The 15,122-nt window shown below is 44.6% G+C and overlaps 2 protein-coding genes across 2 annotated transcripts in view; one reads left to right on the plus strand and one right to left on the minus strand.

The window, feature by feature from the left end:
* Positions 1-15,122, minus strand: part of LOC117736156 (E3 ubiquitin/ISG15 ligase TRIM25-like) — a 706,744-nt gene that overhangs the window by 410,735 nt on the left and 280,887 nt on the right. The window lies entirely within an intron of this gene.
* Positions 1-15,122, plus strand: part of cfap299 (cilia and flagella associated protein 299) — a 77,204-nt gene that overhangs the window by 55,782 nt on the left and 6,300 nt on the right. Inside the window, exon 4 of the mRNA XM_034541298.1 lies at positions 6,480-6,622. Within this exon, the coding sequence (XP_034397189.1) occupies positions 6,480-6,622 (143 nt within the window). The remainder of the gene's footprint in view (positions 1-6,479; positions 6,623-15,122) is intronic.

The raw sequence follows: 15,122 nt of genomic DNA on the forward strand, positions 1-15,122 counted from the left end.
AAAGCTGCATTCTCTCTCCTGGCCACCAGGGGGCGACTCCTCTGGTTGTATAGAAGTCTATGCTTCATGTGTTAAAGCTGCATTCTCTCTCCTGACCACCAGGGGGCGACTCCTCTGGTTGTATAGAAGTCTATGCTTCATGTGTTAAAGCTGCATTCTCTCTCCTGACCACCAGGGGGCGACTCCTCTGGTTGTATAGAAGTCTATGCTTCATGTGTTAAAGCTGCATTCTCTCTCCTGACCACCAGGGGGAGACTCCTCTGGTTGTATAGAAGTCTATGCTTCATGTGTTAAAGCTGCATTCTCTCTCCTGACCACCAGGGGGCGACTCCTCTGGTTGTATAGAAGTCGTGGAGCGTAGTGATGTTTCTCTAAACAAACTCACAAACAGACACACACTCCGTGTCCAGAAAAGGGGGGTGGGGGGGGGCTCCCACCTAAAACACATTCCTGTCGTACGTGTTTTCATTGCCCCCAAACAAATTGACACAGTTGTTAGTGATGGCCCGGGATTCCTCCTAAAGCGCTGCCCACCAATAATAAACAGCATGGCAGCTGACACCGCAAGACACCTGCACAGCTCCCTGACACTGCAGGATTGTTCCCAGGGACGGGGACGGGGGGGCTGGAGAATGAAAGGGGGGGGGGGGGGGGGGGGGGGGGGTCGACGGACAGGTTGGTGGTGTTTGTGTGTGTTTGTGTAGGAGGGGGTCTGCGTAGCCCTTTGAAAACAAAAGGGTTCTCAAAGATTAAGCATTTTCTAACCTCTAGCAGCTGCAAGATAACTTATATGTTATAATATTATATATATATATATATATGTATGTGTATTTGAATGAAGGATTATTAGATTAAGGATTCCAAGTACACATATGACCAGACATTTCATCCTAGCTTTTCAAACATTTTAACCCAAACATTACCTAAAGTAACGCCACCTCTGTAGTTATTTAAACGCAAACAGGTACTTAAAGTCTTAAATAAACCCCAAAACAATGGTCTAAACAATGCACAAATAAAAAATAACATAATTTTTTGTCAGGATATCATATGAGACGCTGGTTTTCTGCCCATTACTTTAAAAAAGCTCTGATATGAACTGAATTCCACCCTCAGGAAGTCAGATCCAGTTAGCTCTCTCTAGTCATTTCACACTCTTTCTATGTCACAAATAAACACCTACAGTCACACACACACACACACACACACACATACCCTCCTCGTGCCACAGGATGTCAGGTGGTGAGGCCATTGTGTCCCCACCTGTAGGACATTGTCAAAGCACAAAGGGGGGGTGGGTGGGGGCACAGTACGTGTCAGCCTGCTGGCAGCTTCTGTTTGACTTGAATTTGTAACACCCCCCCACCCCCCCACCCCCCCACCAGCCGAGGGGGCTTTGAAAGATTAGCCAAAGGTTTGTGGAGTAATTCACATCTGTGTGGGTTTTACTTATTGTCAAGAGGCCGTTTTCACAGGCCGCAATAATTACCGTCGTCAACACTGTTCAAGTTTCACTGTCTTGCTTTTTCTAAAAGGACATAAACATGTTCCTAGTTTAAAAACATAGTAATAATATTTGTGTACGTGTCTACTGTTTCTAGAGCGGTTTACGTGACCTTCGTCTTGAGGCCGTTGGTGTTCTCCCCTTCCAGCTCAAATTTAAACTGTATCCACATGAAGAAGAAGAAAAAAGAAAACAGTATATAGAGTATCACAAAGAGACGGAATCTCTACCTGGGTCCCCGCGCAGCTTCTCAGGAGCCAACGGGGGGGGGGGGGGGGGCTTCGCTCGCTGCCCTGTGAGGTCACAGCACCTGTTCTGGGTAATTGCTGGCAGGTGACGTAAGGCGTCCGCTTGTTTTCCATGGTGCACGGTGGAGGTGGAGGCCCCCCCCCCCCTCCCTCCAACACGGGGGCTGGAAAGTCACGTCGGTTGTTTGTGGAAAATAAGCAGGTCGCCCCCCCCCCCCCCCCCCCCCCCTCCAGTTCCATGAGAAAGAAATGAACTTTGGTTTACCTGTCAGAGGCCATTTTATTTTTATTTAGGTTTAAAATATAAGGTTTTTCACCCCGATTTTTTAATTTTTTTTTCTTTCCTTGCAAACACAGTTCCAGAAACTGGAAAGAAAATGTATCAAACATTATTGTTCACACGTCATTTTGGTTTAACGCACCTCGGTTGTGTTGACAACACTCTACTAGGATGACGCACAGTGACACAACATCATTTCAGACGGATTAGACTGTTGAAGTGTTGATTTGTGTCAACAACAGATGTTTGTGTCCTCGCTTTGCAATGTCCAGATAGTTTCCACAGAATCAGCGAAGCCCCGTATAAAGTGCAGTAAAGTATAATACGTCTTAGTTTAATGTCCTAAACACTTACCGCTAAATACCATGACATCTTTAAACTGTGAAAACATCAACGCCTGAAAGATTCAATACAAAAATATGAGCAGAATTCAGTAACTGCAGTCGGAGCTTCCTCCTCCTCCTCCTCCTCCTCCTCCTCCTCCAGGAGCAGAGCTTCACCACACTGCTGGAGACCCTGGACCCGCTAGAGGGAAGGGGGGCACAGGAGAACCAGGACTGAGAGGGGCAGACTGTCAGACCTCTGCTGCAGTAAAATGAGAGGTTTTCTAAAGGGACCCTGGCGCTCAGAGACACTACCACTCTAGTCCACAGGGGGCGCCAGAACCAACAGGAAATACAACTTCCTTGCGGTTCTAATCTTTATATGATTGGCCCACATTTTGAAGAAAAGATGTTGCTGTTTGTAAGAGACTCATTTTGTAAAACGGCCTTTATCGCCGCTATTTAAATGTCGGTCGCCCCCTTTAACTCCTCCGGGTCCACCCGATGATGTGTTTCCAAGGCTGCAGGCGGACAGGAGCCAGTAGATAGGGTATCTGGGCCCAGGCCTGCAGCCAGCTGTGGACCTGATAGCATCTGTTTTTACCGTTTTTTGAGAGACGGAGAGAAAAGAAGCACCTCTTTGCTTCTGAGCTCTCGGAGCGCTATAGTGGTCTTACGCCTGTTCGGTAAAGGGATCCGCAGATGGGCCCCCGTGTCCTGACAGCCATACAAATGAGATGCCGCTAGCCCAGGTATTCCTCTTGGATCCTCTTACTGCGTTACTGTGGGACTCAATCACGCTCGGGGTAAACAAGACGAGTTGGAGACAAGAAGAGAAGAAGAAATCCTTCTTTTCTCAAAGCTTCTTCTTTTATTATCTTTGTGAAGGCAGACAAAACAACCTCTTCACACCTGAGCGTGTCCTCTGTTTGGGAGTTCTTAACGTCCATCGTCACCACGCGTTATCTGAACCATCAAAATCCAACATGAAAAGATCATTTCATGTTCCCTCGAGGGGAACCCTTTCATTTTGCTTCGTCTGAATACGGTGACAAAACCATTTGTCATCCTTTCTTCTTCTTCTTCTTCTTCTTCTTCTTCCAGGTTGTGTCTCACTTTTTGTTGTATCCAAGGATTTGTTCTAATCAGAGAGAGAGAGTTCTAATCAGAAATAGGTGTTTGGATTATGGAGATTCAACCTGTCTACCCTCACAGCCAAGAGTTTCTTTTTCTCAGCTGTTCATACTAACGGTTTTTGGCATTCAACCTCTGGTTTTGAGTGAAGCCAGCAGGGGGCGACTCCTCTGGTTGTATAGAAGTCTATGCTTCATGTGTTAAAGCTGCATTCTTTCTACTGACCACCAGGGGGCGACTCCTCTGGTTGTATAGAAGTCTATGCTTCATGTGTTAAAGCTGCATTCTCTCTACTGACCACCAGGGGGCGACTCCTCTGGTTGTATAGAAGTCTAAGCTTCATGTGTTAAAGCTGCATTCTCTCTACTGACCACCAGGGGGCGACTCCTCTGGTTGTATAGAAGTCTATGCTTCATGTGTTAAAGCTGCATTCTCTCTACTGACCCACCAGGGGGCGACTCCTCTGGTTGTATAGAAGTCTATGCTTCATGTGTTAAAGCTGCATTCTCTCTCCTGACCACCAGGGGGCGACTCCTCTGGTTGTATAGAAGTATATGCTTCATGTTAAAGCTGCGTTCTCTACTGACCACCAGGGGGCGACTCCTCTGGTTGTATAGAAGTCTATGCTTCATGTGTTAAAGCTGCATTCTCTCTACTGACCACCAGGGGGCGACTCCTCTGGTTGTATAGAAGTCTATGCTTCATGTGTTAAAGCTGCATTCTCTCTCCTGACCACCAGGGGGGCGACTCCTCTGGTTGTATAGAAGTCTATGCTTCATGTGTTAAAGCTGCATTCTCTCTCCTGACCACCAGGGGGCGACTCCTCTGATTGTATAGAAGTATATGCTTCATGTTAAAGCTGCGTTCTCTACTGACCACCAGGGGGCGACTCCTCTGGTTGTATAGAAGTATATGCTTCATGTTAAAGCTGCGTTCTCTCTACTGACCACCAGGGGGCGACTCCTCTGGTTGTATAGAAGTCTATATAAATGACTCTCCTTCTCTTGATTTATTCCCTCAGTAAACATTGTAAACATGAGTTTATGGTCTCAATCTCAGCTGTTGTGTTCATACTAACGGTTTTTGGCATTCAACCTCTGGTTTTGAGTGAAGCCAGCAGGGGGCGACTCCTCTGGTTGTATAGAAGTCTATGCTTCATGTGTTAAAGCTGCATTCTTTCTACTGACCACCAGGGGGCGACTCCTCTGGTTGTATAGAAGTCTATGCTTCATGTGTTAAAGCTGCATTCTCTCTACTGACCACCAGGGGGCGACTCCTCTGGTTGTATAGAAGTCTAAGCTTCATGTGTTAAAGCTGCATTCTCTCTACTGACCACCAGGGGGCGACTCCTCTGGTTGTATAGAAGTCTATGCTTCATGTGTTAAAGCTGCATTCTCTCTACTGACCACCAGGGGGCGACTCCTCTGGTTGTATAGAAGTCTATGCTTCATGTGTTAAAGCTGCATTCTCTCTCCTGACCACCAGGGGGCGACTCCTCTGGTTGTATAGAAGTATATGCTTCATGTTAAAGCTGCGTTCTCTACTGACCACCAGGGGGCGACTCCTCTGGTTGTATAGAAGTCTATGCTTCATGTGTTAAAGCTGCATTCTCTCTACTGACCACCAGGGGGCGACTCCTCTGGTTGTATAGAAGTCTATGCTTCATGTGTTAAAGCTGCATTCTCTCTCCTGACCACCAGGGGGCGACTCCTCTGATTGTATAGAAGTATATGCTTCATGTTAAAGCTGCGTTCTCTACTGACCACCAGGGGGCGACTCCTCTGGTTGTATAGAAGTATATGCTTCATGTTAAAGCTGCGTTCTCTCTACTGACCACCAGGGGGCGACTCCTCTGGTTGTATAGAAGTCTATATAAATGACTCTCCTTCTCTTGATTTATTCCCTCAGTAAACATTGTAAACATGAGTTTATGGTCTCAATCTCTTCTTGAATACAGCGTGATGTTCATACGGCACTTCTTCACACTTCAAATATGGTCACCTTTGTTCTTTGACTGCATAAAAAACAACAATGGTGACGACAAAACCAGCCAAATTTAAGGCTTCATAACTGCAGTCCACAAAGCATTCAACGAGATATTGGGTCTTAGGTCTGAGTGTCAGTTGGCTAATACCCAAACAGCTCTAACGTATGATCATATAGGTCATCAAAGTCATTGCAACATAAAATGTGAACTTTCAAGTGATATTGGAAGGTCAAATGTTTCCGCTTCTCTTAAAGCAAACCCGGGCGCCAGAGTTAAATGTCGGCTTCGTACGTTCCTCAGATACGTTGAAACATTTCTGAACCTTGAGCTCGAAAATTACATTTCGTATCAACCTTTTTACTTATGTGTAGGCGTTTTGCCATTTTGAAACTGCATTCCCCAACTACATTTACGTTGAGTTAGAGTTTTGGATTATAGAATAAGGAACCAGTGGGATTGATTGGTCCTTCAAACTGGAGTTAATTAACTAGGAAGCAGGCTTGTGGGAGATGGTGTTCTTCAAAACAAACCCATACATCCTCTTTTAAGGGCCTCTTTTTGTCTTTACTCGCCCCCCCCCCCCCTCCTTTTTACCACAAAAAGGTTCCTAACTATTCACACAACTTACAGCATCCTGTTTTAACTCAGGACTCCACATTTCATGTAGGTGTGCTGGAACGGATCTGAGACTCTGGTTACTGTAAGTCGGAGGATCGGGCTCCGAGTCCCACGCAGGATATTGTGTAGACGGCCCACGAGCACCGGGCCCGTCGCGGGACGACGTTACCTGGATTGGGTTTTCTGATTCGATCCCGTATATAACGCGAGCTTTTGTCTTCTCAAAGTGGGAGGATTTCATAACGGATCCCTTTTTTATCTGTCCACTTTTAACAAGTGACATTGGCCTTCCTGGCTTTCGGTCAGGAGGAGCTCGATGGCCATGATTATTTACACAGAGGGTTTCCTTCTTTTTCTCTCTCTTCTTCTTTTTTTTTTTTTACAGTCCGTCATTTTCATAAGGGATCATAATCCTCTTGGACGGGAAGTATCTGGCTATATAGACTACGCCCACAGACTCAAGACCCAAGATTTCGAACCATACTTCAGCGGAAAGAAGAAGCTCGTGCCAAGACGCTCGGATTTATGGTAAGTCTCCTTCCATCGTAGCATGTCCACATCGATTGGGGGAGGCCTCGACTCCAGTGGGCTTTGACGAGATTTGAAGGGTAAGGAAATCTGATTATGCCGGATTAAAGACTCGGGTTGACGTGAGAGACCGATGTCGGCTTGGAAGGAGCCGAGCATGTAGTTAAATGTACAACACCGGCCCCCTCGTGGCCTCAGCGTGGATGTGGAATAAATATACGCTTCTGAAGTAAAGCCGAGCGGCGCTGCCAAAGTGCTGAACCCGTCTGGACCTGAATCGGAGGCTTTAGACCCGTGAGATTGTCCTTGTCTTTTATTGTGCAGTAAATGTGTCAGCCCAGATAAATGTAATGTATCGCATAGTCGTGAGGATTGGACACATTGATGGATGAATACATCAAATAATTGCCTGATTGAGGGCCTAAATACGTGTTCGTGCCATCGACGTGTGATGTAACGGTGCTTTACGAACACATGGTCATGCTTGAGGTTTGATTTTTGTTCGTTTCAAACATCTTTAACATTGTCTTGTTGGACAAACAATAACAAATCACTTGGAAATGATGATTAGTTGCAGCACTGGACAGTTAGAGTGTTGACATTTGTTGTTGGGTGGTTTACCTGATGAAGCAACTTATACAACTCCACTGACACTGATGAATATAACCAAATGCTATAATCCCATAAATAAATCTGCACATGGCTGCTTTAAGTGTTCATGGTCTTTAAACCTGGCACATTCAGCCAAGATACATCCCGTACTGTATTTTTGATGCCAGTCGCACAACTCCTCCAGGCCGCAAGCGAACTGCTGACCTTGCAGGTGTCAGCTAAAAAAGCCCGGTGCCTCTTCGTGATTGGCCGTGCATCAGGAGAGCTCGGCATGTGCACGGAGGGCTGTCGGCGAAGTCACCGGAGCCCAACAAAAAAAAAACCCCGATCCCACATTCCACATGCTCGTGCATAGTAACATATTATCAACATTTCAGATACGTGTGAAAAATCCCACGAGGACAAACACGACAAGACGAGCGTTTACACGGCGGCTGTGCAGGGTTCAGCCAAACGCCGTGCACCCTGCGTGACCTCACTGGCACCGGGTGGCCTGTTCCTCAAGAGGGAATCAGCCCTACGGTCTGGTCTTGACCATCATTAGCGTTTAATTTTTACTCTGCATTGTAAATCGGTGGCCAAATCACGAGTTACGCTGCAGGGCGAACGTTACAACAGGTTGTAAACAAATCCCCCCGCTTGGCTATAATATCCGAGACTTTGGAAGTGAAATACAGAGCGCAGACCTGTTGTTGTCAAACTGCTGACGGTGCAACTACAGCAACGTCTCCTCATGCACACAAAGAAACATAAGAAACGGCTCAGTTAAGTTCAGGGAACGAAAGTTAGTACTTAGTTAGGTTTAGGAAAAGATCGTGAAACACTTTGTTAGGTTTAGGAAAAGATCGTTAAACACTTTGTTAGGTTTAGGAAAATATTGTAAAATACTAACTTAGGTTTAGGAAAGGATCGTTAAACACTTTGTTAGGTTTAGGAAAAGATCGTGAAATATATAGTTAGGTTTAGGAAAGGATCGTTAAACACTTTGTTAGGTTTAGGAAAAGATCGTTAAACACTTTGTTAGGTTTAGGAAAAGATCGTGAAACACTTTGTTAGGTTTAGGAAAATATTGTAAAATACTAACTTAGGTTTAGGAAAGGATCGTTAAACACTTTGTTAGGTTTAGGAAAAGATCGTTAAACACTTTGTTAGGTTTAGGAAAAGATCGTGAAACACTTTGTTAGGTTTAGGAAAAGATCGTGAAATATATAGTTAGGTTTAGGAAAGGATCGTTAAACACTTTGTTAGGTTTAGGAAAAGATTGTGAAATACTTTAGGAAAAGATTGTGAAATATATAGTTAGGTTTAGGAAAAGATCGTGAAATATATAGTTAGGTTGAGGAAAAGATTGTGAAATACTTTGTTAGGTTTTAGAAAAGATCGTGAAACACTTTGTTAGGTTTAGGAAAAGATCGTGAAACACTGTTAGGTTTAGGAAAAGATTGTGAAATACTTTAGGAAAAGATCGTGAAATATATAGTTAGGTTTAGGAAAAGATCGTGAAATATATAGTTAGGTTTAGGAAAAGATCGTGAAATACTTTGTTAGGTTTTAGAAAAGATCGTTAAACACTTAGTTAGATTTAGGAAAAGATTGTGAAATACTAAGTTAGGATTAAAACATTCTTAATTGAGGTTAAATCTCCAAATTACGGCGCAATATTTTCCGTAAGTAGAGCTACGACTGCCCAGCCTGACTACAGTAAAGTCGTAGATATTTAGAAGCTCTGGAAAAAAGAAATACACATACCTTCAAATATATATATATATTTTTTATATATCGCAGAAGCAAGCATAGTGCCATTATAAATACTCTTGACTAATGATATTGTATTCAACACGTCCTCATAAAACGCTTCATTTGATATCTGTTGAAAACTCACTCCTCATTTTTCATGCGTTTTCCTACGACGGTCCAGCAACGCGTGTCGGTTTCCGCTCGTTACGCGCAAACATTTCACTTTTCACTGGAAACAGCGAGTGAGGTTCAGGGAAAACACACGAGGCGCATTGTTAGTATGTAGCACACGACAACAAGGATGACGGTCGCGTTTCTATTTGCGGAAGTGGCTTTTTCTTTCAAACCGAAGTGTCAGACATGTTGTTTTTATTCATCCGTTTTCTCACCACGTGCTCTGACAACACAACCCCCCCCCCCCCCCCCGGCTCGTGGCCTCGGACCCGGCCTCCTCTCCGCCGAGTGGAAGCCCTAACAAGTTGTAGGTGTGAGTCATCGGGCGAGCACGCCTGGAGGTGCAGCCGACTCCCTAATGATGCTGTTATGAGCCCCCCCACGGGTCTCCCTCCATCTGACTTCACACTCCCTCTCTCTCTCTCTCTTTATTCACACACTTTAAACTCCGCCGGATTTGCTCATCTCTCCGTCTGTTTACTTTCTACTTTTCTAACCTTCCATGCTCTGCTGCCTGTCCCCCTTCTCAGCCCCGCCCCCTCTTCTTTTCTTTTTTTTCTCATCTCTGTTGGGAACAATAACACCCAGTGTGGTTGCCGCTAAGAGGGAGCAGATGCTGGAGCTGCTGCCCACTCAGTGCACTAAACCTCCCACCGCAGGACTCTGAATCCCTCCTCCCCCTCCTCCCCCTCCTCCCCCTCCTCCTCCTCCTCCTCCTCCTCCCCCTCCTCCTCCACGGCCACAAAGAACACAGAGCAGCGACACCAGCGCCAGCTCCGGCCTCCACCTCCCACCTCCAGCGAGGAAGGGTGGATAGGTTCACGTCCACAGACTGCAGTGTCTCAGGGGGGTCGGAGAAAGAGCAGTAGAGGTAGAGGGAAATATTGATAATGTAAAATGTAAAACACGTCTCTGCTCCAGCGGTTATGGAGAGGAAAACAAATCTTTACTGACACTTTTCCTGCAAAATGAGAAAACGCAGAACCTGGATGCTGAAGACTAAAACACGTCGAGCTTTTTTTTTATTCATTTTCTTTTAAAGTTCAGAATTGTGTGAAGAAGATCTTTTTTTAACAGCTTCCCGCCATTATTTTCTACCTTAAACTTACTCCAACTTAAAAAAATAAAATTAAAAAAAAAACGTGCTTTTTCACCATTTCAAAATAAAGTTTGGCGTGATTTTTTACGTCGGTTGCAAAAATAGGAAGTGCAGCTTTTTTGTCTTGAGACTGTTCATTTAGACTTTTGTCATTAATTGATGGGCCTCTGTGTCTGCGTCGTTTAGCCAGGTGGAGACAGCTGCACTCATATATTATGATTTTAATGTTCCACTTTGCATTGACTCTGCAGGAGCAGCGAGGGGCAAACAAATCAGTGGAACGCCGAGTTTGATTTATTTCAGCAGGCACACCGGGTGGGTGGGACATATAAACATCATTTGTAAATGCATATGTTTTAAGCCTCTGACCTTTTAAAGTAAAGTACTTTTTACGTAAATCAAGCACAGCATTTAAAAGGTTTACGTTGAAGAAGCCACCAATAACACACAAACCAATAGCAATAAAACCAAAAAAGAAAAATGGACAGAATTTTGTAAATACTGATGTAATGTGGAGATAATAAAAATGTGGAGATAATTAAAAATAAACTGTTTCCAATAAAAGATACAGATGTGAATCTGGTCTGTTAAAGTTCCTTTTAAGTTTTAGCTGGGTATCATTAAAAAAAACTATGAGAACCAGTGAAACTCATCCCAATAGAGTAATATTACAAATAGTCACTTTTAGTCACTAAAGGGATCGATTGCTGGCGCTTTGATACTAAGTTGTGTGGGACCGATTCATTCCGGCTGATACCTTTTTAAGGTATTGAGCACAGATCTGCAGCTATTTAAAGGAGCTGAATTCCAAACTCCGAGCACAGCTTTGATTGAGAGATTTGCTTCGCATGCGGCTCTGCGACGGCTGAGCAGGCAGCTAGAAGTAAACAGCGCAAACAACGGTAACGGCGCTGACGGAGCTCGCAGTGTGTAGCTGAGGGGGGAACCGGAAGGGGCGTGTCGCTACACACAAAGACATCGATCGAGACGCCGTTATCAGCCGTGACCGCCGTGTGAGAACGGTAGTGAGCAGCGACCGTGAGCTGACTGCTAACATGCCGTGCTAACAGGCACTGCTATCATGAACTGCTAACGGGCATGCACAGCTAACATGCACTGCTAACATGGACAGCTAACAGGCACTGCACAGCTAGTATGCACTGCTAACATGGACAGCTAACAGGCACTGCACAGCTAGTATGCACTGCTAACATGCAATGCTAACATACACTGCTAACATGCAGTGCTAACATACACTGCTAACATGCACAGCTAACATGCATTGCTAACATGCAGGGATAACATACACTGCTAACATGCAGTGCTAACATGCAGGGCTAACATACACTGCTAACATGCAGCGCTAACATGCAGGGCTAACATACAGCCCTAACATGCAGGGCTAACATACACTGCTAACATGCAGTGTGCCGCCGGCTATGCACACAAAGCAAAGAGAAGCTCGGATTCCAACACTCACACACACAGTGTCTTCATCCTCTGCAGAAGTAGACAGTGCATGTTAGCTGTGCATGTTAGCATTGCATGTTAGCTGTGCATGTTAGCATTGCATGTAGACGATATCTGACAGACACATTAGTTGTTTGCTTCTTTGTTAACGCTCTGACTATTGAATTTACCAACTTTACTAAACCTTTAATTACATTTCAACCAATATCTGAGCCGTCACATTTAGGATAAAGAAACTGCTTAAATTATAACATATCAGGTGCTTAAAGGTTACATCTCTATTACTTTCTACTGAGCTTTCAACGCAGACACACACACACTCACACACACACACACACACTGAAGTCCTGACCCTCATCTAATTATCCCACAGACCTGCAGCTCGTGCACTGAGCTTCCTGCCACTCCAGATGTGCCTACAGCATCTCTGATGTCTATTTAATGTTCCCCCAGCAAAGTGACCATCTGTTTATGCACTCTGGCTGCAACCCCCCCCCTCCCCCCCCCCCGCCCCCCCTATCTCTCTCTCCCTCTTCAGTCTGTGTTTAGTAGACTGTGTTTTTCTTTTTTTTCAAGAGGCTGGGCAACATCTGACATACATACGGAAGTCCTAATTGATTCTTTTCCTTTTGTAAATTGTTTTGTTTTTGCGACATCATGAGTCTCTTTGAGTTTTCTGTCTCCTCTAAACTTCACAAAACAAACACACCGGAAAACATTTATCGTTATTCATGCGGTCGTTCCATCTCAAACGCTGGATCCGCGTGGACCGACAAGATTGAACTTGAAGGCTCCGCCTCCTCCGAAGCCTCTGCGATGCACCTGTGTGCCTGGCTTCATTCCCCACCGTGGAATACATTTGCATGCATCCTATTTTATTCACTTTTAATTAAAGAAGTCAAAACTGTTCCAGCCGATTGGGCCCCCGGGGGCGTCGGGTCTGGGCTTTCACATCGATATTCCATCGCGGTGGACGCCGCGTCGCGCGCCTTGATCTCCACACGTGTTGCACACATACGGACGTCGGGGGTTAGAGAGCTGTTTGTTCTCACCGCCGGTGCTGTTTTTGGACCGCGTTTGATGGATGAGTTCTCGGGTTCCAGCAGCAGCAGACCATCGCAGACCTCGGGGCTTTTCGGTCCACGTTGGCTTCGCGTCGATTTATCGATTTTATCTCTCGTGAAATGATTCTCACCCATTTTAAAGAAGGGCCAACTTCACGTCTATAATCCAAAAGGTTTGCAGTTCACGATGATTTGGAAATAAAGAAGCAGCAATTTCTCGCATTAAAACACTAGAAACACCGATTGTTTGGTACTTTGTTTGATTAAACCAGTTAAACTATTAATTGATTTGATAAGGTTTGGGATTTTTTCATTAATTGACTATTTGCGTCATCTTTTTGTGACATTTGACAGCTTATAAAATGAATAAAAAATAGGGAGAAAAAAGCCTTTATGCACCAGATACTGAAAGTAAACAAAAATATTTTTCCAGCCTGATTTTGCATTTATTTATTTGAATTTAATATTCAGTAAAATCTGATTTCCCCTCATTTCTGTTTTGCTATAAACATCCAAGGGGACAACAACGTAAACATTAGTACAAATAAACATTAACACATTCCCAGAAAAACAGTTAAACCAAAAATAGTGACGAAACAAAGGCGGTTAGATTTAAATGTGTTCCCGGTGCCAACTGGACCTCCGTGATTGGTCGTTGAATCGGACCCCAGAAGGCTTCATTCAACCCGTTTCCCTCCTGCCTCTCAACACCGTGGAGGCCCTTCTTTAAATGAGATTTACGTTGGAAGCATTAACTTCAGAAACTGTCTCTGGACGTGTGTTCTTCAGTCGCTTCAGAAGAAAAGAAAAAAAACAGCTGTACGAACACAAATGCAAGGTATTGGCTCTTTTTCTTTTATGATATATATATATCATGTTCAGCTCCTCTGACCGCGATAATGAGACTGTTGACATTACCCTGGAAAATGTCCGCCTGGAGATAACAATAGAGCTAAGCACGGTAACTATGGAAAAGTGAAAGGGACGCACGGTGCACGTGTCAAACAGCCGCGTTGAATGCATAGAGGGAACCAGGAACCCGGTGCTGGGAGCACCCCCGTCATTGTTTCCACCAAATCCAGGTTCTCACACTTTTTACTGGTCCATGTGTCTGGGTGTGGTGCCATCCAGCTGCTGGAGCGCTCTTTGTGACCAAATGTGCAACGACCGTGCAGTCAGTTGCCCCGGGTGACCGTTCATATGGGACGGCGGAGTGGAGGAGGCGGGTCCAATAAACACATCCAAGTAACATATGAAACGAAATTCTCGGCATTGCTTCAAACGACTTTTTTTTTCTTTTTTTTCTCTCTCTCCTACATTTTCGTCAAGTCTTTTTCATGTTCAGTGTTAAAATATCTCACATCTGTCCCGTTTCTCTTGCAAAAAAGTAAGCGGTTCACCATGGAGTAAAAGTGGTCGGCCAAAAAAATGTTAATTGTCGTATGGCATTTCGGTATAAATAGACACTGAAACGCTGTCAGAGAAGAAGTCTGCATGTGTCTGAAAAGGAAGTCTCGGACGATGTAATTTTCTTCTGAGTTTTTAAGGAAGAAACCTTAATTGGTATTTCTTAATTGGCGCATCGCGTCTAATTTGAAGCTGCTTTACTCGGCTCCGTTGGCAACTTGAACCCCCAAAAAAAATACCAGACTCTCTCGTCCGATCATACCGTATAATTTTACGCATCAGTGTATTTCCCCACACAGCTCAGACTGTTCATGTGTTCTACTGGAGGGAGATTTAACTCCCAAAGCTGGTAGCAGATGGTTCACATTGGAGACATCGGGTTGGTATCCGGCGTCTCGTTTCGACGGTTACTGCGTCTTACGGTCGTGTTTAAAACAGGAGAGTCCGTTAGCGGGGGACGACATTGGTATAAAAAAATCTGCTGACGCAGTCAATGCCGTTTTAGATATTGTGATGTGAGCCAAAGTACAAGTCCAAATTCAGTTTCAGGTCAAAGAGAAGTCAACGTCGATCAAGGCGATTTGAAGTCGAGGCTCGAGTCGAGTCAATTGAGCCAAGTCCAAGTCAAGTCCCATGTCGTTGGAGACAAGTTAAATTCATTTCCCAAGTTAAGGTCCCTCCAAGTCAAGTCCTCAGTCGCAGTCAAGTCCCAACTTTAAGTCCATCAAGATAAGTCCAACTCAAGTCTTGACTCATCTTAAACGAGTCTAAGTCAAGTCCCAAGTTAAAGTCAATCAAGACTAAACTAAGTCTTAAGTCAAGCCAGTCGACACAAGTTCAAGTCATTTCAGACAACACCTAATTTAGTGTCAAGTTAAAGTACATTTTCAAGTAATTCAAGGCTGAGTCTTAAAGTTGGAGTGCGTAACGTTTGCAT

The sequence above is a fragment of the Cyclopterus lumpus genome, chromosome 9 (assembly GCF_009769545.1).
Source record: "Cyclopterus lumpus isolate fCycLum1 chromosome 9, fCycLum1.pri, whole genome shotgun sequence".
NCBI lineage: Eukaryota > Metazoa > Chordata > Actinopteri > Perciformes > Cyclopteridae > Cyclopterus > Cyclopterus lumpus.